This window comes from Sebastes umbrosus, chromosome 19 (assembly GCF_015220745.1).
Source record: "Sebastes umbrosus isolate fSebUmb1 chromosome 19, fSebUmb1.pri, whole genome shotgun sequence".
In the NCBI taxonomy this organism is placed as follows: domain Eukaryota; kingdom Metazoa; phylum Chordata; class Actinopteri; order Perciformes; family Sebastidae; genus Sebastes; species Sebastes umbrosus.
Genome location: NC_051287.1, coordinates 8,223,742 through 8,248,324, shown reverse-complemented (window position 1 = coordinate 8,248,324; position 24,583 = coordinate 8,223,742). Strand labels below are relative to the sequence as shown.

Sequence of the window (24,583 nt, the reverse complement as noted above, 5' to 3'; positions counted from 1 at the left end):
CCCATTTTCATTCACATATCTTGAGGTCAGAGGTCAAGGGACCCCTTTGAAAATGGCCATGCCAGTTTTTCCTCGCGATAATTTAATTTATTGCTGTATCTAGCTTCCAAAAATCTTCTAGTCATGTGTTCTTAGTCATCATGAACTAATCTTGCAATAATTTATGCAAAACGACATCAAAAAAAGCACACAAAGAAGGATTTTGAAGGCTTTTTGCAAGACAAAGTGGTGAAAGCTTCTTCAGTCCTTTTTATTATGTGGTAGCAGCGTACAGTTTGGTGAGTTCCAACTTTAAATGTCAGCTAAAAATTGAGTCTGACACTGCAGGGAAAAGGAGAATACTCTTGTACGGGTTTATATACTTCAGGTTACTATTGAAGTCTGTTGTTGTGCTGATTGGATCAAAGTGCAGGGTGTGCAGTTTTCCAGACAGCAAGTCAATGGGTTTGTGTAGAGACACTAGGATAGTAACCCCAGAGAATACACCCTTAAAGAAACGAAACACAGGAATATATAATTTTCTGCAGCTTGGGTTCTTGGTTACAGTGGCTTTGCATGTTGCACGCTGTTTACTACATCTAACATTTACTTTACAGCAAACCACTTTGCAAACTGTGCTGTTGTATTAGATTTATAGATGCATTTTTCAGTACAGGGTGTCACCCAGGAAATTACTTAGTAGAGGTGTTAAATGCCCTTAAAGTGCCAAAGTGACATTAACATCATTAGGTAATGCTAAATAGCCTTGAGTCAGTTGCAACTTAACCCTCTGAGACCCACAATAGACCCATTTTTGTCTATTTTTATGGAGGGTACAGAGGGTCTTTAGGGGGAGATAGCAGGTCAACGGTAGATGTCACATAGAAGTGGTGTACATCATCTGAAAGCTGGGAACCTGAAGATTCATTTGAGATGCAGAGCATCAGCGCTGTGTGTCAAGTTATTCTAGTCATAAATCAGAAAGAAACATTCATTAATAATTCATTAATTTAAAAAAAAAATGTTGACTGTATAAGGGCTTAGAACATGATGATATAACTATATGCTGGTCATTCTCATGCTCTATTATGTCTCATAAGTTTAACATTTGAGAACTGGCTTTAGTTAAATGCATAAAAGTGTTGTACAAAAACACATTTGTTGAAGTAAGTTAACAAAGTATAGCTTAGGTATTTGTCCCAAAACTCTGGTAAGGTATTGGCACAGCTCTATAGCTGTCCTTGTGAATTACTAAAACAAACATGGGTGAACACTGATGGATGGACTCAGAAAAATTAACTATATTTGTTTCATCTGAAAACCCTGCTGTATCTTTACGATACTTCCGTGGTTCATATGGTGATTTGTTTTTGATCAACAGAGGACTAAGCAGTCACTGGGCGCCTGAGGCTCTCTTTATATCATCATTATCGCTTCTGCTCTGTCAGCATTAAATGTTCGTCAGCAGTGAGCAGTCGGTCAGGCTGATGCAATGAGTCAGGACTTTTGCGTTTGATATGAACTTTTTCCCTCATGATGACTGGTGTGTTTACTTCTTATATATTTTAGAGTTTGCACTTTTGCAACACAACTGGAGTGAGTGGTTTAAAAGTAAATACTGTGAAAGGTCACACCAATCTGAATGGGAAATTTTGTTATGAAATTACTGTGTAAGTAATTTGTAGAATGGAATGCTGCAGGGATGACGTGTTTGTGTAGGCAAACCAGGAAGTTAGCATCGCCCTGGTTCCCTCGACAAAAAGCCAATGGGATTTTTTACATTAGTATAATTGCAGAAAAAAAGCATATAATGTCTCTTTTTACATAAATTGTTCTCTAGGGTAAGAGTTTGAATTGTGGCATATAAGTGAAATGTAGATTGCCTCTGTAGTAGATCATTGAGCTGGTTCCCAGTGTTTCTGGCATCATGGCAATCCTTGTCTGAAAATTACAAGATATACCAAATTTTTAAATTGGCCCAGTGTGTCTGGAACGTCTAGATCACGGTACAATCATAACAAGGTGCTGGACAAGGTCCAAATTGCATTAACAGTGGGATACTCTGATCAAAAGCTTGCAAAACTGTACTTCAGTTCAATTAATGCAACATTTTTGTCTGGCAATGATTTTAACATTTCAGTGAATTCCCAGAGCACCTCTGAGCTCAATCTACTGTATGCATGGCAGCAAGCCTCCCAAAGCACTTTATTTAATGAGTTTTTTTCTTTTTTGTTTTCCTGCTAATCTGAATCATCAGAAAAAGAAGGAAGTTTTATGTCATTCCTTGACTCATTTGTCTGTTTCCTCTTTCCCCAGGAAGTGTCTTGATCATGGTCAGATGTTTTTGTTTTTTCTCTGATCATTTACAAAACATCTTGATGTTAGTAAAGTTTAGAAGGAGATCTTGTGGTTGGAGGAATCTGTATTTTGGCTTATTTTCAGGGTCTGAAATCAAGTTTTTTTTTTTTTTTTTTTCCTTACCTGTCACAGTTCACTGAACATTTCTACTGGCCGCTCAATGTTTCTGCCACTTGGGAAATCTAGCCTATGTACAACACTGTAGAATTGTAAACTGTTGTAACAGAGAAGTAGAAATATGGAATATATCATGTAACCTTAATCTTGGAGTTCTGAATAAAGGGCATGCAATAGGCAGGCAGCCATCTTTAGCTGCAACTTTCTTACTGAGGAACTGTGGAGGTGAGACGCTTGTTTCGTGTCCCTGTTATCTGTCTATGTCAGTGGTTCTTTGTTTGATGGGTTGATGTGCTCATTTTCTTCTGATTAAAATGCAGGTAGGAACGCTGTGATCCATTATGCTTTGATTGTGGTGATTGAAATGGTAATGTGGATGAAAGGTCAGCGTACTCTCTATTCTCTAACATGACTGTGGTGTACAGCTGGCGTAGGCTTGGTTGAATAAAAGTCTGCAGGCTGTTGGCACTGTTGGCTGTATATTTACCTCCTCCCGTGCTGTAAAGTTATAGGACTCGTATCTAAGCTGACCTTGGCCAAAGAAATTCTTAGTCGACTAACATTCATACGATTTTATCGACTAATCGATTAGTTGATTCTGTCCACAAAGAATCGCAAAAAAGCACCACTTTAAATCTTACGTTCACCAGAGATGTGCTCATAAGTTCAGGGCTCAACAATAAGGATTGCCCGCTTGCATGGTGCAAGTAAAATGCCATATCGGGCTAGTAAATTCTAGGGCTCTGTATTGGCAAGAATCTGGTTATACGCATCATGATACAGGAGTCACGATTCAATACATTGCGATACTGTAAGCAAGGCGATATATTGCTATTTTTTTAAATATAATTTTAGGAAAACTGTCATAGTATAAAGAACACACCACCATATGCATAAAATCAGAGTAAAGGGGAGTCTACTTTTTTCTGCAGTCAGAACAGTGGGATGTATATTTGCATTTAACAAACCTCCTAGTACGACTTTGAGAGGACACATATACAGAGAGGTTGCATATCTTTGCAAGTGTGGGCTTTTAAGGTGGACCAGCTATTCTCCTTTAAGTGACAAGCCGCTCCACTGAGTTTTGCTCAGCTTTTTAATTAATTATTAATATTTCTTTTAACCGTTTAACCTATAAAAAAAATTCTTAATGTCGGGTAACAGTTAATTATTACATCCATAGTAGAAGCATTCATTCATGCAGGTTTTCATTGGTGTGTTGCTGCATCAGTTGAAGGCTTGAGGCTCCTCAGGTTCAAATCAAAAGGAATTGTTTCTCTTCCTTAAGGAGCTGCTGACCCACTTAAAACATTTCCCTTCATAATGCCGTTTCAGTGACTAAATGCAGTTTTTAGAGGCTTTTTCCATCTTGACAAGGATACAATTCTGGTGTAAATACCTGCAATCCTTTTTGCCTGAAAATGTGGTCGTTTTTTTAAATTGTCTTCTATATTAGCAAACACGCTAAAAGTTTAACAGGGATACTTGTGACCTTTTAATGAAAAGTAGTTGATCTCTCAGTGGCAAAGCGAGTCAGCGGCATCTGCGACCCCCTCCTGGGCTTCTATCATCACTGTGTGCTCCATTTACCCACCTGGACAGACACATAGTCCAGACTAAAGCGACCGTCAAGGTCAGACTATGTTATTTTAAGACCTGGAGTCGTCTCGTCACTACCTCCAGTACGACAGACTTGCTTTTGCCGTGCATAGTTTTTCTTGTTGAAAGGTAATTAAATCTTGGAGCATTTTGTTTCCACTGCAGTTTCACTGTTTCAGTATTCACCAAACTGAGAACTGAATGCAGATGCACCCAGACGTCAGCACATGATGCTGCTTTGACGCTTTGACGGATATCATGATTTCTGTGATAGCTGTCTACTCTTTCTCCCTCCTCGATTTTCTGTTTTAATCTCTTCACTCTCCTTAATCCTCACTCTTCTACCGATGTACTTTGTTACTCTCTCTGTGCTGTCCATATCATGTTAGACTTGCTAATTTTATTTTGGAATGCAACCTCGCTGTTTGGATGGTTTGTGTGATCTGTTCCTCCAGTGTTGCCAGATCTCACGGGAGATACAAGCAATCAGGTTTATAGAAGCAACTCTCCCTCCCAAAAGAAGCGACCTTACCTACTTACCACAATATGAGAGAGAGGCAGCCACTTGATTACCTGCATTTCATTTCATTTTTGCATCCATTCTTAGCTTGTAACTTTACATTTTTCTTGTTATAAACTTACTTACTTACTTACTTTAAAGAAGTTGAACATTTAATTTTAATTTGCTTTTCGTTTTATTTTTGTCAAGACCGTGAATCCAATGTTGGTAAGCCGCCTTGAAGAGAACAGTGCTGCGTTTCTTTTATGTTTTTCAGTGCTAGCATGTTGAACCAGATCGGCATGATGTGTGCGTATATCACACTTACAAAAATGGCAAACGTTGTACATGGTTTTGGATAATGGGAAAGCATTCCTAGTAAGTTTCGGTTTTTTTTCTTTTTCCTCTACATCACTTTTTCTACATCTAATGTCCTTCAGACGACAGTTGAACAGATGTTATCTGGTAGATATATTCAGGATGCTGAGCTTTAGTTCTCCACTAAATTATTTATGTCACTTCATCTTCAGTTGTAAACACGGGGGTGTGAGTTCAGACATCAACGGCGTGAGTGTGTTTCTGAGTGCTCAAACACAACATTATTCAAGGAAGGTCTTTCTCTCCCGTTCATCGTGTTTATAGAGCTGTATAGATGACACAGCAAACAAGCCAGGATGAGTTGCACAAGTGGAGCTTGATGGAAGATATTTCACCACAATTCCCAGATGTTGTTGTGGTGGTTAGCAGAGGTACAGTTGGGAAAATGTAAAGCAAGTTTGTCAGGAGGCAAGAAGAACTTCAACAAGTGGAGCTGGCGTATCTCCGCGGTGGCTCAGTGGTGGCTGAGATCTGCTCTGACTGCCAGCTAGTTCTGTTTAAAGCAATTTGTTTCATAATTACAGCACTGCAGGGAATCCTGCCAGGACTAAACAAAAAGCAAATTATATCTGAACAAACAGTAAATGATAATTATGAAAACATTTGAGACTATAATCACTTCCTCATACCCCTCTGTGTGTCTGTTTTCCTCTGTAGGTACTAAGACAGAATGTGAGGCCAGCCAGTTCCAGTGTGGGAACGGCCGCTGCATCCCGTCCGTCTGGCAGTGTGACGGAGACGAGGACTGCACCGACGGCAGTGACGAGAACTCCTGTGGTGAGATGCTAAACACACACTGCTGTCACACACCACACACACATACTGTACTTTGAGCACAGAGAACTGCATCACTGAGACACACATACATATACACCATACTCCATTGTTGCCCAAAAACTATTAAAAACACATCAGTGAGCCTCACTGTTGGACTGATCCCTCATTAATATGAGCATACACTGTAGTTTTTTTTTGTAGTTTTTATTTTAACTCAATCAGGAGTTTTGGTATGCTAATGTTGAGCCGGTAGCTTCTGCTGGCAGACTATCTCCAAAGCAAACACTAGAGACATTATCGGCCTATTACTGTATCTGTGTTCTCTTTCGACTAACAAACTAAATGACCAACTATCGAACTCGGTTATACTCCCAAGCCGACGTGCACACAGACCGACTCTGTGGGCTGCTGTCAGCGGCAGCTCCGAGCGGTGTGGACGGGGGAGCCCCAGTCGTCACACCGTGGTGTCCGTCCATCTTTGGAGATAAGTTTTACTTTGTGACGGTAGTTTTGGTATGCTAATGTTGAGCCGGCAGCTAGCTAGCTAGCTAGCTTGCAGAAGCTAGTTACGCAAGTTACGTAAACAAACACTATAAAGTGGGCTTCAGAATAAAGTAGTGCTTTCAGCGTTTATTTTCTTAGCGACCCTGTCTTTGAACAGTCTGAATGAGGCAGCAGAGGAGGAGAGACGGGTGATCAGTGAGGGGAGAAGACAGGAGATGGGGAGACAGTCAGCTGGACTCAGTGCCTGTCGGAGGGCTCTTCCAGTGTCACTATAGCCAGTGCTGCAGTAACTTACTGATCTCTGTTTCAGCAGCAGTTTATGAAATGGACTGTTTTGTCCTTAGTTTTAACATTGTAAAACTCATCTTTACATCCAGGAACAATACAATAGTGTCCCCCCTTTTGTTTCCTTATGTCCTGTGTCTCCTCAGTCTCCGTCTTTCACGGTCTCTACCGTTGTATCTGTGTAACTTAGCCGAGCTAACCATTTTTGCACACAAAAAGATGAAACATATCTTCTTTTTTCTCTTTAATGCTGACATTTGTCATGTTTTTTTATATAATAGTTCATTAGAGTATAAATCCATTTAGTAAACCAGCTTAACTTGGTTGAACGTTTCATTTCCTCTTTAAAGATTTACGTCTTCAGTAGGAACCACAGGCAGGGAGAAGTCAAAGTATTGAGAGAAGGACTAACACATGTTGGTTTTGGTCATTTCATTGGATTACTTTTGACAAGAATGATGAAATATAACAGAAGCCTTATTCTTTTAATTTTCATCATAAATGCCCTCCCTTTCTTACTTATTAGCCTCTTAAATGTTGTGATAATCCATGCTTCTTAGGATGTTATTGTTTGTGCTATTCTTTCTGTGTGGATCAGTTGCCATTTCCATTGCTACAGTGCAGTACGTGGGCAGGAAATTTATTGTATTTACACTGTTAATGTGGCCTTTGATGGGAGTGTGGGCGAATTGGTGACAATCCATCTCAGTTACAATTGAGCATGGTTTCCTGAGTGACAAAGTGAACAATATGTAAATTAAGTTGGAAATGGTGTCTAACTTGTATCTTGAAAGGTCACCTCACAGGGTGCCAGATAAACTCTTTACATTGGTGGGACTGATGCCAGTAGTTCTTCTCTCTCCAGTTTATGGAGCAGCATAGGGTAAGGGTATTTAACTGTAGCCTCTTCCTGCACAGTTGTTATACTGACTAGCAGATACAGTCAAGTAAAACATACTATGTTTTTTTTTTTTGTTTTTTTTTAACGTGCCCACAGAGTATAGACTAGATGGCACATGTTCCCACTTCTTCACATTTGCATACATGTCACATGACATTCAGAATCAGAGCCTGCCATGTTAGCTTGGCCCCATCAGGAGACTTCCCAGCATCCCTTGGGACAGGATGACCCGGTGATGGGAAGGTAGCAGATAGAGCAGAGCTAAATATGGATACGACAGAGGTTTGTGTGCGTGTGCATGTCCAATACATTTCAGATCTTTCTCCATTTTCTCGTGTCCCTCGTCTATCTGGGTCATGTGAGACTGGGAGGGAGGAAAGAACAAGCGATGGGAATGAGTGAGGAAAAGGAAGAAGGCAAGGGATGGAGGGGGAGAAAAAAAAACAGCTGATCCTACTGCAGGGTGATGTGAGGGGAAAAAAATCCTGATAACCAGAAGACCCCCTCAGATATAAATATACAGGATTTCCTGCAGGGAATTAATACTAGTTGGTAATGATTTGCTGTACTGAAGCTCAACACTTCTTGCAGATTTTTCAAAATAAAAGGCTGCCAGAAATGGGAGTGAATATACTCTTTGAGTAATTAATGCTGTGGAAATGTACATTATACTTAATTTATCTAGAGGTTAACACGGATAATGTTCTGCCAATCAAAACAGTGGCTTTTCTAATGATGACAGTGACGTGATGATGGACCAAAACAGATTGTCTTTCTCTGTCCATAATCCGTTTCACCCCCTTCACTCTCTCTCCCATCCGCTGACATTTAGTTACGTTTGAGTCTCTGTCTGTTATTCTCTCAGCGGGAGATCAGAGCTGCTTTGACTTTCAGCCCAGACTGATCTAAGACGTGTGAAATTTGAGAATCCAAAATAATTCATAAAAGAAGGTTGCTAATGAGGCCCTCTGCGACTCACTGCTCTCGTGGCACAAATTGTAGTTGGTTGTTTCTTGGGTGCATATTTGTATTCTGGTCAGAGAGACTGAGGAGACGGAGGAAAGGCCTCAAGGAGACACTGAAGCCTTGCTGGACGTGGAGGTGCTGAGACTATTGGAGGGGGTTTGTGTAGTGGTATAGATTGTTCTGAGAACCCAGCCATCTTGAAACACTCCATCGTCTCTGCTCCTTACAGACCATCAGGAATACTCTCATCTCCATTGAACCATTTATTTATGTTTTCAAAGTCTGCTTCATTTCTTCCTAGCTTCTTCTTTTTTGGTCTTTTTTCCTGTTCCCTTGATTTGCACAAGACCAACATATCCTGGAGATGGGGCTAAATCATTCATCGTTTTATTTCAAAATTGCGGCGGCAAATTATAATTCAAATTGCAAGAGCCTTGATTCTAATTAGAACTTGCATAATTAACCATGTCTTAATAAGCTGCAGGAGGTGAACGGTTTAGTTGGAGGCCATTCAGTTTTCAGCTCCATATATATACTGTTGATTGTTCTATAGTCTACTATCCTGACTGGAGTTCAACAACTGCATTATTTAATCTGACTGTATTCATGTAGAAACAAAATGAATTTAAATTGCAATATTGGTCAGACAAATGGCAGTTGGATATTTTTCTTGTTCAGCCCTACCTGGAGTCATCCAGTGACTTGTGGAGGTTTTTTTTTAATCCTTTGTTCATCTGCCATGTCCATTTGTAAAGCAAGAATTCACAGCAAATGTGATCTACCTCATGATCAAGACTGGAGTTTTCCTTTTTTCTCACTTGTGTTTAAACTTTATCTGTTAGATGTGTTTTCTATGATCTTCCTCCTTTTGATGGAAAATGAATGCAGCAGTCAGATCTCCAGAGGATGGTTTTGAATGCAAATGTGGAGGTTGGGCTTTGCTTAATCAGAAGGCAACAAATTGTAAACTCGTGACCTTTTCACCTGATGATAAAGAGGCTCGGATTGGGTGTACTGCAATTCATATTCATGAGGCATGGCGAGTATGGCTTTGGTCTTTCCCCCCTCTCTTCCTATTATTCATGAGTTTCAATTTCTTTGATGGGAGATGTTTGATTAAAGAACATGAAGCCTGTCTCTGTCTTTTCTGTATAATGAATCCATCCCTTTTCTTTCTCTTTCTCTCTCCAGTTAGAAAGACTTGTGTGGAAGTGGACTTTGTGTGTCGCAACGGCCAGTGTGTCCCGAAGCGATGGCACTGTGATGGGGAGCCGGACTGCGAGGACGGGTCTGACGAGAGCGTGGAAATCTGCCGTGAGTACATGGTTTCCTCCCTGACAAACATGACACAGGTTTCAAGTCGGACCATAACAGACTTCAGATATATTTCATGGCTTAAATATTTTTCAATTACAAAATTGACATTAGTACTTCCCAAGAAGAACTTGAGAACTTAGGTTTTGCATTGATTTCCTAGCTTTCAAGCCTTCATTTAATTGAGTTTCACTCATTTCAGTACGCTATGTAAATCCACTTGTTGGAGACTTGAAGCTTGTGTGAGAGATGTCATTTCAGGACATTTTTGTGTCTGTAGTAGGGCTGTCAATCGATTGAAATAGTGACTATTATTTGTATCTGTTCAAAATGCACCTTAAAGGGAGATTTGTCAAGTATTGAATACTTTTCTCAGTGTTGAAGTGGACAATATGCTTGCTTTATGCAAATGTATGTATATATTTATTATTGGAAATCAATTAACAACACAAAACGATGACAAATATTGTCCAGAAACCTTCACAGGATATGGCAAACTCAAGCCCAACAGGCAACAGCTGTCAGTGTGCTGATTTGCCCAAAGTGGGCTTGTCTGTAAAGGGGAGACTCGTGGGTACCCATAGAACCCATTTTCATTCACATATCTGTATGAGTCATGAGATAATGAATTGTGAAAACTGTTTCCTTGAGGCTGAAAACAGTCAGACATACGGTTGATTACTTTTCAGGTTGGCTGAGCAACCAGCTGCAGAATTTTCGGACCATCTGAGTGCATAGAGATTTCCTGCTGTTTCTAACTGTATCTCACTGTTGCAGAAATTCAGCAAGGCACTTAAAAGCAGGGAGGGTGGGGGGTGTCCCCCGTGAGCTTCCCTGTCAAATAAATAAGTTGTTTAAATGGAACTAAGGAGCGCTGCTGAGCTTTAAATGGTATAGCTGTGATGTGAGGCCTTGCCGAGGTGGTTGTTGGAATCAAAGAGATGAGAGATGATGGAAAGTGTTTATACTGAAGTCATTTTTAATGAGAATATCTCGTCTGCGTTGCCTTCACTGTGCCGTTGTAAAGACAAATGGACTATGGCGTCTCCTCAGGTACAGAGATAAACATCATAGGAAAGATGAAAGCACTTCATCAAACACATGTTGGTTTGATTTTCACTGCTTCCTGAAATCTTCCTGAATGCTGGAATCATTTTTTAAAGTCAACTAAAGAAAGCTAGAAAGTGTCTTTCATCCGTGGTACTGTATGTAAATACTGAACCTCAGGTCTATTCCTAACTTGAAGACTGCAAAATGCAAGGATGAAACCAGCATCAGTGGAGGACAGAGAAGAAAGGCTTGCTGCAGGGTTGATGAGACATTGAGCACTTATTTAAATATATATATCTATATATCTATATATATATAGATATATAGATATATATCTATATATATATAGATATATATCTATATATCTATAGAGATAGATAGATATTTATATATATCTATCTATCTATATCTATATATATCTATCTATATCTATATATATATATATATATATATATCTTAGCAGTAGAAAAGACAAGTGTTTTTTTCTTAGTGTGCCAATGCAACATACAGCTAAATGAGTTGACAGCAATTTCAAACAAAGCAATAAATGCTTACTGTTTGTACAAAATGATCAAAGAAAAGTCATCCTTGAACACCTGTTTACAGAAAGGTGCATAGGGAGTATAATTAAAGAGAAAAAATCCAGCATTACTCATTGTAAATGTATTAAATAGCTTCAGTACAACCACCTTCATCAGGCATTTAATTTAACAAGTGACAGTAAGCACATACAGTAGATACACACTACAAGATCAACTGGTGATGATGGTTCATACCCAGTAAAAGTTAAAGGATAATCATTTTTTTAGTTCAGTTTAAAAAATATATATATATGATCAATAACCATATCAACAGATATTTAAAAACAATACGTGCAATTTATACAGCACTTTTAAGCAACAAGGCAAATCAAAGCGCTTTACATAAAACATTAAAAGCATCAAGACAAAGTGCAAAAGAAACGCTTTATAAAAGGACATTTAAACATTAAAGAGCCAAGGGAATAGAGAATAAGCTAAAATACAATAAGACAAGTATAAAATACGAAAGCAGACTGGAGTCTTGTGTCTGATTTGATGGTCTAAGGATAGAAGAAATTGTATGTTGTACACATCGTAAAGACAAATTTGTGATTTTTGGCTATTTACAGTAAACAACATTGACTTGACTGCTTTGGCACTTTTGATTTATAATGTGAAGTAATTAACAATAGTAAACTACAAGATGAACTATGTAAGATGACAGAGTATATTGAAGGTCTTGGGATTAATTTTGGGAAGTCACCAGCTGGAGATTTGTTGTAGGAAATCTAACATGACTTTTAAGTTCGAAGGAGAGAATGGATGGGAAAGAATTAGAACAAATACACAAATAATACCACCAATTCTTGAGCAAGACCCTGAATATAAAGCAGAACCTGAGAGTTATCCACACTTCATCTCAGTGTTTGTGAAGTGATATTTGCTGGGGGAGCAGAGGTGTGCGTGTGTGAGTGTGTGAGAGACAGGGTTATACGCCAGCTGTTTTCACAGAGAGCAGTCCTCTTTGGTTTTTTGCTGCAGTGTGCCAACACAGCAGGTTGAGTGCTAAAACCTGAAAACAATGCGAAAATAAATTCTTTACCTCCTGGCTGAAAAGAAAACAGCACTTCTCTGAGTCGGGGCAAATCCCTCCTGCACTCTTGGATGGAGATCTGTGGTGCTTTCTGCCAAAATGAGAGCGGTGCAGTTTGGGGAGTCGTTTAAGCACTGGAGTTATTCAAAGCCGCTGGCTGTGTTGTGTTGCCAAGACCTTCCCGGGTTTCAGTGTTAGAAAAACAAAATAAAGTTGTTTGGTGCAAAATAAGTAGCTGCTGGATAAGCAATATTTCTATTCTAATGTTCCATTAATATCCCAGATGATGGATGCGTTGGTTTGTCCCGTATTGGCTCAAAACCTTGTGGAGGAATTTGTCTTCTCCTTGAAAACCTCTGTTCTGTGTCTGTCCTGTCTTCTGTCATCTCAATTTGAATGTTTTTTTTCACCTTTAGAGTCTGTTAATGTTTGAGTTTATCACCCTGTCTTTTGTATGATCCACCCTTTGTCACACAAGACTAAGCTGACCCAGCCCATTTGCACGAAAGGGCGTATAAAATACCACGAAAATGAGCAAGGTGTTTAGCATGCAATAAGTACGCCTTTCTTGATTTCCGCGTGACATTTGTACGCCATGTATCCTGTACTGACTGCAATGTAAATGCTTATAAATGCTACGAAAAGAGTTAGTGACGTAGTATTAAAAGTGAGAAAGACACTTGTGGGTGGGTGGGCCCAACAAACACTGGACTTTTAACCAGGTGACTCGTGTTCGAGACCGTTGTTGACCGGTGTTTTGTTTACGTCACGTTAGTGATGTTTGTCACAAGTTTATTTTTGGTTGACATTTGAGCGTTTTTTGTAGTTTTTTTTCAGTACATACTGTACTTAGTTTACTTACTTATTTTAAACCCAACCATGACGTTTTCCTTTACCCTAACAAAGAGGGTTTTTGGTGTACAAATGACACTCGAAAAGTCTCTGTGTACTCATGACACGTGGAATGTCCATGTAATGTCTTAATTTATACGCTTTCCCATGAGACCGGGTTGGCTGACCACCTGTTTGGAGCCATTTGGGTCATAAAAGTCCTGAAGGGGCAAAGGATGATGTTTCTTATAATACATCTTTACTAGTTGTTGTGTCATTTGATCTTTCACTCTGTAGACTTGGCAACTTTCTGACTGCGGTCCGTGCTTGTGTAGATTAAATGGTACAACCTGTGTGTGTGCTCATGTTTCCACTTGCTCTTGGAAGTGTGTCTGCCAACTGAAGGTCGTCAACAGCATTCCAGTTTATAGTTCATATTGTGTGTGTGTGTATTTTAAGAGGTTGTGTTAAGTTCCAGTCATAGCTGCAGTGGTGTACGTGCAGTTCAACCCAGCTACTATAGCTGTTATATCATTGTACTGTTTGACCAGCTGCTACACCTGACTTGGCACATGGGAATGGAATCTAAAGTGTGTGGATGCATGCAAACGTCGTCTGGCAGTGTCTGTGTGAAGGACACGTGCTGTGGTTGTGTTTACGTCAGTTGTCTTGCATCAGTGTTGAATTAAGGAAGTGAGCTGCAGCTTTTGTCCACTTAGTCATTGATAAAAATACAAGCAGGATGTCAAGAGTCCTCCAATAACTCAAGTTAAAACCTGGGATTTAGCTGACCACCTGTGTTTTGTTTACACAGGCTCTGAGTCGCTGTGAGGTGAAAATCTTTATCTTGTCTACTTTTATGGAACTGAAAAAAAAAAGCTACCAAAATACCAACAGAAATGTGTCCATGGCATCGAGTATTGACAAGTATCGAAAGTTGAATGCTAGTGTCAGATCAGTTTAAATTATGTTTTTATTCCTTGAGTTAAGGTGTTAAAAATAAGTATTGGTCCCAAAGCTCAGGTGTCACATTAGTACCGTATTGAATATTTCTAAATGATGCCCAGCCAATTAATCACTGAATTGGTGTACCACTACAATATGTGACCTTGAATTCATCAAGGAGTATGTATGGAGAATAGATCACTATATGATCAGTAATAATAATATAATAAATTCGACTTATATAGCGCTTTTCAGGGACTCAAAGACGCTTAACAATAAAGCAAGTAAACCAGTCAGAGACATGCTGATGAAGAGAAAGCAGAAGGTTATATATTGCCATACATTGACTTAAGTGTAACGCTGAGAGACGTGCAAGACACCAAACTGGATTCGGAAATATGGCAGCATTATTGTTACCTGGCCGTTATCAACAAAACTACGTCCTCGTAGTCCATAATGCACGCAGCTGTAGGAACCACTTTTCAATTCACCTTCATCTGCTGCTCCACTGAGCAGCTCTTATCACAGCGCAGTCCGATTTTCTGTGCCACACTGCTCGTTATCTCTCTCCACAGTGGAAGATCGCAGGGATAAGAGGCGAATCGGGTCTCGAAGCTGAAATTTTATGGAAACAAGCACTATGGGATGAATATGTATGCTGAGATAAAAAGTGGTTGCTAATGATGCAGGAAGATCTTAAGTTTAACCTCCAGGTGACTGATATTAAAGACTGATATTATATCCCTTATCTCAACAGGATATCAGTTTTTTTTAAAAACTTTTTAATTAAGTTTGAGACAAAGGAAATATTACAGGCCAGATGGGTTCAAAATAATATTTAAATGAATATTCAGTTGAACTAATGGAAAATATTTACACTATTTACTTGAGAGAAACAATGACATTGTTGCATAAATACAATTTTCCAGACCTCAGCTGTTGATGTCCCAGCAAACTGGATTATGTAACAGCTTGCAGCTTTCTGGTTGTCTGGGCATTGAGTTAACAGAAGTGAGGGCTTTATGTTCACCATCACTCCTCATTATAACGTCTTTCTTTTGACAGGTAACTCGTTGCTCAACATCACCATTATTCTGCCAAAGGCTGCTCACTGTTTCCAACACAAAAAAAAAGTCAGTCATGCTGTGTCCTTGTTCTGTCCTCTTGTTATTTTTGGCCCTGCTGTCACGGGGGGAAATGCACTCAAAAGGCAACAAGTAGAGCCACTGCAGCTGTGTTATCACACCATACATGATACCACTTGAACATGTTGCTTCATTTTTTTACACATTTAACCGACACAAAAAGATGTGGAGGTGACAGTAAATTTTACAAACCTGCATGTATTTGAGTGAAAGATTACAAGGACCAATCTGGACCAAAAAATTTGGTGGCTCGTAGTTTCAGCTGGGAGATGTGTTTGAGTGGCGAGTTTGCTACGTTCCACAAGCTCTCTTAGCTTTTTTTTAGTCTGAATTAATCATACATTGTTAACGGTTTGCTTTACGTTTTTGTCCATGCAGACATGAGGACGTGTCGTGTGAATGAGTTTAGCTGCGGAGCGGGCTCCACTCAGTGTATCCCCATCTTCTGGAAATGTGACGGAGAGAAGGACTGTGACAACGGAGAGGACGAGGTCAACTGTGGTAGGTGGACCAGCACACATTAACATGGGAGGGATATCTGTCCACATGTCTGCCTCAGAACGATCAGTTGCAGTACACAAGGTGGTAGAATTAACTTTTCTAAATCACAACTTAAACTTTTATGTTGGTTTTGTAGTCATGTGGCACAGGAAGTGAGTAGGGAATATTAGATGAGTGATGAGAACGGCAGGCAGCATGTTTTTGCTACTTACTTGTCCATCTGTTGGCTCCACAGCCAGTCTGAACCTTCACATCCTCCCCAAATGGTCCAAGGACCCAAATGTCATTTTAGGTTTGGTCACTGTAAATTCGAACTTCCAAGTTTATTACCAGCCAGCTGCCATCAAATGACAAAATGGTAAATGTAGTGGGGAAACCTCTTGATCACCCATGTTTACAGTAAGGGTTATGACACCTGAGTTTATATCTATCTAGCTTTGATTTATCTGGAAGGCCCTGTGATTAACAAGGACAACCAGTGGAGCCTGGCCCCCATTATTTACATTCTGCTGTGGCTTGTTCATTTGGCCGGATAATGTCATGCATTTTGATTGATTGATTAATGAGCACTTGAAGGTAAGAGACCTAGGGTGACATATGATGTGGACCTTGAGTTGACAAGGTTTGTGTGAATGCACCTTCAAACAATTTACCTGCCTGTTGGCATCATGGATTATAGGATACTAAGAGCTGCAAAAATGCTGTTCTGCAAAATTGAGGCCACCTGTATTGGCTGCATTTGGACAGTAAGGCTGTTTGAGTGAAGGAATTTCCCTTGCAGTGATGATTGGCTCAACAGTACAATATTAGTGCAACTTTTTTTACAGATTACTTTGTTTATCCTGATTTTAACTTTATTGTAAGGCTTTGATTCGGTATATTGTTGCTTTTTAAATGACAAAGACAGTGACAGTTTTAAAATGAAAAACTCTTATTGTTAAATGCAAAACACAGAAGAGCAATGAGGCGCAGCGTTTTTTTCAGCTGAGATGCTTTGATTCCGTCTGGTTGCTATGATACAGAATATTCAAATGTCGGCACAAGGTAGAGGACTTGCTCTGGATGAAGGGAAGAGAGGACGGACCCGCAGTGTATTCATTTCTCCTCCATTGTTGTTGCTGTCCAGCACTTATAGCCTACATGTAGGATGTGACGGTTGGTCATTGTGGAGTTTTACCCAAAGTTGAACATTTTTCAACTCTCGATGACCAGAAAAAACCCCACCAAAATTGCAGTGCTCAGCACAGAGTAGACGCTCAGCACCTCGTCGTGCTGCTGCCGTTTGTAGCAAAGTGTAAAAATGTGATGCCCAAAGAATTTAAACTAGAAAAAGTGAAAATAGCGGTTGTGGCGATTGCTTGCAAACCCCTGCGGTTGGCTTGTCAATATTGCGGTTATTGTGACAGCCCAATTGAACAGTACTTTGAAATGGGACTTTCCCCCCTGATGATGCCTTTGTTCCTATAATGCAGACTTCATAGGATGTGGCCTCTGAATTTGAATGCAGAAACTTCCCTGTAGCATCTGATTCGCTGAATGAATTTCAGATGAAATCATTCTTGATTCCTCCTTACAGCTGCAGCTGTGCTGTACACCCTTCTGTCTGATTCATATTGTCAAGGACAGACAACTTTTTGCACAAGCACACAAGACTGTTACGGCTTGAAGGAGTGCAGTGATACAGTTTTTTCAGAAGTGATCCAAGTACTACTTAGTGTAACAGCTGTTGTCCTGTACTTGAGCGCTGAAACTGTTTCATGGATGTGTGTATCAATTACTTCTCATCCTCCAGCTGTTTATCTTAAACACTGTGCAGCATAAACACACTAACTGCCCAGGCAGAGCTGCATGCTCTGCGCAAACTAAAATAATTGGATGTGACAGAAGACACTAAAGCAGCCCGTAGCATGCTGGTAAATTGTCTCCATCCATCCTTTTTCTAAGCGAGGCAGTCCAGACGCCCCAACAACACTTTCCAGCTCTTCCTGCCAGATGAGACATATCAATTTTAAATGAAGGAAAAATGTGATTCCAGTAGAATTAAAAACAAAAACATGGTACCATCATGTTCTCAATATGTCAGTGTAGCAGTAAAGCCATTTTCACACTGCCGAAAGTATGGGGACACCCGGAAACCATGGGTATTTTAAAAGGTTCCCTGTGGAGTTGCTGTTTTTCTATGAGTGGTTCCCTGTTTCGTTTATCCCATGCATGTGCACAAGGACACACATGCACGTGGGTGACAGTCCTGCCAATGCTTTCACGCTATTCTATTAATCAATAATTTATAGACCTGGTCAAACACAAACTCCTGCTACAAAGTTGGAAGCACACTATGTCTAAATGTTATTGCATGCTGTAGCCTTTGATTTCCCGTCATTGGAACTGTGGAGCACAAACCTGAAAAACAGCTCCAGACCATTATTCGTCCTCCTACCAATATTTACAGTTTGGGGCCTAGCAGGCAGGTAGTGTTGTCCTGGCATCTGCCAAACCCAATTCATTCATCCGGTGCCAAATGGTGAACATGTTTCCACTGCCTCACCATCCACCTGAAGTGTGTTTTGCATTACTCAACCTTTGAATCACGCATCGTAATCTCAGGCTTGTGTGCCGCTGCCAGTCCATGCAAACGCACCACATCAAGTTTCTGACGAAAAGTTGTTGTGCTGACATTTCTTCCAAGGCCGTTTGGAAACAATGTAGATGGCGGTGCAAAATGCAATTGCGGATATCTGGAATTGAAAGCCAATACAATGGCATTGTAAAATAACAGCTTAAAAATGTTATAGTAGTGGATGAATTAGTCGTGTAAATTGTAACCTGTATTGAATACAAGGTTCTAGATATTAGGAACATTTCTGATACAGTCAGATAAACAATCAGACTAAAATGATCTTGTAAAATGGCTTTTTGTGTATTTTGTTTTGTTTTTTTAGCGAGTGAGCTATTACAGCACTCTCACATTCACTTCCTCTCCCTCTAACCGCCTCCAGGTAACATCACCTGCGCTCCAAACGAGTTTACGTGCGCCAGCGGCCGCTGCATCTCCCGCAACTTTGTGTGCAACGGCGAGGACGACTGTGGCGACGGCTCCGACGAGGTGGAGTGCGCGCCTTCCTCTTGCGGCCCCAGCGAGTTCCAGTGTGGAAACTCGTCGTGCATCCCGGCCAGCTGGGTGTGTGATGATGACGTTGACTGTCAGGTAAGAGGAGAGATTTTAGATATTACTAGTTGTGGACAAAAATGATTAAAAGAGAGTTTACATTTTTGCACCATCAGAGGATGGTGACAGAAGCAGGAATTTGGCCAGTCATTTGTACATTTCATGGATAATGTTCCTTATGAATCGTCACCATGCCTTTTTATTTCAGTCATGCAGTTATTAATGCAGCAGACAAGCCTCGTTGGATGGTTGACAATAACAACTGATTACACTAGAATGGCATAGCAAGAAGATGTGGGAGTGGATGTCCTGAGCGGTGGGAGGGAGCACAAGTCCACTCCTCTTCTGTATACTTTATATTGGACATGGATTGCTGCAATTCAAAGCACTGCACCGCGCCAAATTACAACTTCCCAAGCTGTTCTCATCAGTAAACCTGGCCTGTGACCAGTGTGGTCCCCTTGAAACAGAAGCCTTACATACTGAACATATCGCTGTTTTACTTGCTGGATTTTCCACTATGAGACATTGCCAAATGGATGCACTAGCACCTCACTGTTGTTTGCTTTCGTCAAGTGACAAACTACCTGCAATCAGTTCTTCTTCTCTGCTCTAAAACAGTAGTTGCCAGTGGCAGCCATGATACATACTTTTATTTTCTAAGTAGATTCAGCCTCACTATAATTAACTGTCCAGTATGATATCCATGGGCACATGCACACATACCAGTTCTGCAAGTTCAAGTTTTCACAACACCCTGTGGTTATTGATCTGCCTTACACACACACACACACACACACACACACACACACAGACAGACTTTGACACTCCCAACACGTTTTAACACACGGCAGGACAAGTTCCACTGAGTCTGCAGTTTACCTGTTAATTGGCTGTGTGGTTATCACTGTGACGGCCTTGCGGGGAAAATGAAAAAAAAAAAACGGACGGCAGCGCTCACACCTACAAACATTTAAAACGCTGTGTTCAATGGGAAGGTCATTGTTATTCACTCTCGTGCTCTCTTACACCCCGCCAGTCCGGCCTCATTGTTAACGGTGCTGGAGCTTCAGACACACACACAAACGCACACACACATTCTCACACTCCATTAATCTGCTCCCACATGAGTCAGTGACTCTGTGAGATGATGAAAGTGTGAGAAACTCCTCCCGCTGCTCCTCTTGATCCCATTCCGTCTGATTGCCCAGTTTTGATTCAAATTAAAGTGGTAATCATCTGCGAGATCGGAGTCCTAAAAGCTCTATCTGTCATTTTTGCCCTGCACATCTCCCAGATCACCTGTCTGTTAATTCTCTGTTAATGATGTTGGCTCTCTCCTTCGGTGACTGATATCTGAGCAAAGCCTGGAAAACTCTTGAAATGTGTGTGATATTCAAATGTAAAGTCTTTGAATAGAACATGGACTCTGACAAGACTGCCTTCGATCAGGGCAAAGAGAGCAAGCCTCCTAACACCCCCCCACTGGACATTTTTTATTATTTCACCAAACTACATACTATAACACAGCAGATCCACTTCCCGGTCAACTTGGCTTACTTGTTGTCTTCTTGTATGCATGTTGATTTCTTAGCTTGTGTGTATGCTAAGGAAGTTGGTATCTTGGTGGGTAGAGTTAGCAGGTCGTCCTTTAACCAGAAGGTTGGCGGTTTGATTCCCAGCACCTACTGTCTGCATGTCGAAATGTTCGTGAACTGAATCCCAAGTTGCTCCCTGGGCGCTTCACAGCAGCTCACTGCTCCTAAATGCTTTGGATGAGTTAAATACAGAGGTCAAATTTCATATGTTCCTGTATGTATTGGGGATGTCAATTGATTAAAATATTTAATCGCATGCTTGTCCATAGTTAATCGTGATTAATTGCAAATTTTTTTATCTGTTCAAAATGTACCTTAAAGGGAGATTTGTCAAGTATTTAATACTCTTATCAACATGGGAGTGGGTAAATATGCTTTCTTTATGCAAATGTATGTAAATATTTATTATTGGAACTCAATTAACAGCACAAGTGTGCCGACTTGACTATGACTTGCCCCAAACTGCATGTGATTATCATAAAGTGGGCATGTCTGTAAAGGGGAGACTCGTTGGTAACCATAGAACCCATTTTCATTCACATATCTTGAGGTCAAGGGACCCCTTTGACAATGGCCATACCAGTTTTTCCTTGCCAAAATTTAGTGTAACTTTGGAGCGTTATTTAGCATATGATGCCAGTATCTTCACTCTAGCTGTAAAACGGAGCCCACTACAACCTAAAAAATTGCAAGTTGTGAAGAAATTAGTGGAGTTAAAATGAATTTGCGTTTGAATATGCTTATTCGCTTTCTTGCCAAGAGACGAGCAGATCAATACCACTTTTCACATGTGTACTGTAAATATGTACTTACAGCCAGCGGCCGGTTAACTTAGCTGAGCATAAAGATTGGAAACTGCTAGCCTGGCTCTGTCCAAAGGTAATAAAGGCTACCTGCCAGCCCATCTAAAGCTCAGTGTAGTGACTCCGGGAAGTCACTGCCTGGTAAAGTAAAAATAACCTGAACTGAAAAATGAGCCCTACTCTGAACCGGTGTGTTAATGTTCTGTCCCACACATTGCTATTCAGTCAGAGGGCCATACCAGGTCAAAACATCATCAAAAAATGCTCTTAGTTTTCATTCTAACTGGTCTTTAAAAGTCTTGTTAAGTTAAATGACAGGCCCCCTGCCAGGAAATGGCTTCAAGGGAGCAAGTGTTGATAACAGCAAGTGAACAGCAAATGGAAAAGCTTTCATAACTGAATGTCTGCTAAAACACAGTGGAGCTAACATTCATTAACATGATTATATTACCTTTAAAGTGACAAACAGACAATTTTATTGCCATTCTGTTGTTATTGCAATAGCTTTGGTTTACTTCCTGTCTGCTACTGCACTAACAAATATTGTAGCTGGGAATACAAAGGGGCCCATTTTTAATGTTTAGGTTGTCAGGTTTGGTCTATAGCATCCGTTTCCCCATCCAAACCTGTAAATCTCATAGCGCTAACTCTTAACTGTAGTTTTTCAGCTGAGGCATGATCAAATTCTCGTCTCTGTCCCGTGCAGGACCAGTCTGATGAGTCTCCGGCTCGTTGCGGCCGTCACCCGACGCCGCCTGCCAAGTGTTCGTCCAGTGAGATGCAGTGCCGCTCAGGAGAGTGCATACACAAGAAGTGGAGGTGTGACGGAGACCCTGACTGCAAGGACGGCAGCGACGAGGCCAACTGTCGTATGTATACACCAGCTGTCATCAACACATTAAAAATGGAGCATTTTAAAATCGTAAATTTATTTTTTATTACCACAGAGTTTTTAAACTGTGTTAGTATGTGTTGATCTTCCTTTAAGGGATAATATTTAAGATTGCCAAGATAAGTGAATGAGTCAATGATGAATATGTGTTTGTCTGAGATGAGTTTGGGAGTTTAGGGATGAGGCGTGGGCTTGAAATCAAAAGATACATAGAATTGACATAAATAAAAACAAATTAAATTCTATATCCTCTATAGCAAGCAAGTTTCCAGTATTATACAGTGTACATAATTTGTTATAAATCAGATTAAACATGTAAAAATACAAAAGTTTGTCCTCAAGGAAAAGATCAGTATTGGAGGTTGAATTTAAGTGGGTTTTATTCAGAAATGTTTGATTTGTTATCCGAATCAGAAATACTTTATTGATCAATTACAGTCACTATTATATAAACATAAAGAGCTGTAAGAAAATAGAAATAAAGGAGTAAGTAACATGTAAATTATGTATAATCATGTGTAACTCAGGTGTGTGTGTCCTTGGCAGCTGTACGCACTTGTTTAGCGGACCAGTTCAAATGTGACGATGGAACCTGCATCGTGGGCAGCAGACAGTGTAACGGCCTCAGAGACTGCGCCGACGGATCAGATGAAGTCAACTGCAAAAACAGTATGTGCTCTGTGTATGTGTGCGTCTTTACAAATGACTGTTTTTAATTATCTAGAGGGCTTTGTCAGGTGAAGACGGAGTGTACTTTCAGCTCAATCTCTGTTTTGTTGAATTAAAAAAAAAAAAAAAACTCTCCATCTTAAAATTAATGTGTTTATTTACAATACTGGCACCAGTACGATACTGGTGGTATGGAGTTTGCTGGACAAGTCTTTCCATCAGTCTACTGTAGTTCTACCCAAGAGAGCAGGGTCACAGATAGAGGTGTGTTTGGCTCTTCTGAGCTATCTAGTCTAAGAATGCAGAATCAGACAGTCTGCACCCATGCTGGGCAGAGTAGGTCAGTTAACCATGACAATGCAGAAATTGATATATTTAAAAGTAATGTTTCTAACACTGTTATTTTTCTTATTTTTTTTTGTCTGTGGATGTGTTTCTATTTTTACTTTCCGCCTCAGGCTTTCCTGAAGCTGAGCCTGTGTTAGTGTAGATGCTGTGGGCATATAAATGGTCTTTACGCATTTTCCATGTGTTTTTGCAAAGAAAAAAACACATCACGATCCACCTCAGGTTGTGCTCGGGTACAAAAGCGAGAGTGTTGGTTTACTGTGCGTGCTGTAATGTGTTTAGAAGGCCTTTTGTCAACAATCCAATGTGGTATTGTTTTTTTTTTTGTGTGCTCATCTAGAAGAAAATGTACCAAACAACCCCTCCTGGTTTTATCTTGTTTCCAAGACTTTCTGTTCTTGCTCCGGTAGCATAAATCTTGGCCTTGAAACAGACTTTAAAGAGTGACAAGTCTCTGCAGATTCTTCACTGCTGAAAGAGTTGTCACTGTTCACTGCTCAAAACCCAGTGAGGTTTTTCTTGCTTAAAATATCTTGTTTTCCTCACACATTCAAGCCTGTGGATCTCCTGCTGGCTCGCGTTCTGAAGTTTATATGAAGTTGAAAGTTTTGACGCTGTAATGAAAGTGTCAACCTTAAAGGAATAGTTGGATTTTTTGGGAAATTGCAAAAAACAAATGATTTCTTTGAGTGAGATGAGAACATCAATATTGCGCTCATGTCTTTGTATTAAAGGGATACTTTGCTGATTTTTAGCCCGCTCTGTCATCTCAGTGTGGGCAGATGAACAGTGTTTGGCTTTCCTCCGTGTTGCCAGCGCCTGGAGCTCCCCACTCATTTGCCAGCAGAGGTCCGCCAGGTGACGCGAAACGGGCGCTAGCGGCAAAGGGGGGGTTTGGGCGCCATTCGTCTGCACACACTGCGATGACACAAAGCCGGTTGAAACTTGGCAAAGTACGGCAATAGATCCGGGAGGCGCTTAGTTTAGCGTAAAGGGGGGAAAAAGCTTTTCATGAAATTTTTTTTTTTTCAAAAGAAGGTCTTGTGTAAGCAGTTACTGCCCTTGATGTGTCAAACACTTTGTGTGTCTCTCCACAGTGACTCAGTGTAACGGACCAGAGAAGTTCAAGTGTCGCAGCGGGGAGTGTATCGAGATGAGCAAAGTATGCAACAAGGCCCGAGACTGTCCCGACTGGAGCGATGAACCCATCAAGGAATGCAGTGAGTAAAAAAAGAAAAACTTTTTTAAAAAGCTAGTTGATTCTTATCTAAAGCTCAGAAACATTCTACATTTGTCCATCCTGACTTATTTTCAAGATTCTAGAGATTTGTTTGGTCTGTGAAA

At 40.4% G+C, this 24,583-nt stretch overlaps 1 protein-coding gene across 2 annotated transcripts in view; it reads left to right on the top strand.

Annotated features, from left to right (window-relative positions):
* The window catches only part of vldlr (very low density lipoprotein receptor), a 51,677-nt gene that overhangs the window by 3,834 nt on the left and 23,260 nt on the right, over nucleotides 1-24,583 (top strand). For both annotated transcript variants that reach the window (XM_037752435.1, XM_037752436.1), the window contains exons 2-8: nucleotides 5,588-5,707; nucleotides 9,555-9,677; nucleotides 15,641-15,763; nucleotides 18,760-18,968; nucleotides 22,037-22,199; nucleotides 22,769-22,891; nucleotides 24,337-24,459. In XM_037752435.1, coding sequence (XP_037608363.1) covers nucleotides 5,588-5,707; nucleotides 9,555-9,677; nucleotides 15,641-15,763; nucleotides 18,760-18,968; nucleotides 22,037-22,199; nucleotides 22,769-22,891; nucleotides 24,337-24,459 — 984 coding nt within the window. The remainder of the gene's footprint in view (nucleotides 1-5,587; nucleotides 5,708-9,554; nucleotides 9,678-15,640; nucleotides 15,764-18,759; nucleotides 18,969-22,036; nucleotides 22,200-22,768; nucleotides 22,892-24,336; nucleotides 24,460-24,583) is intronic.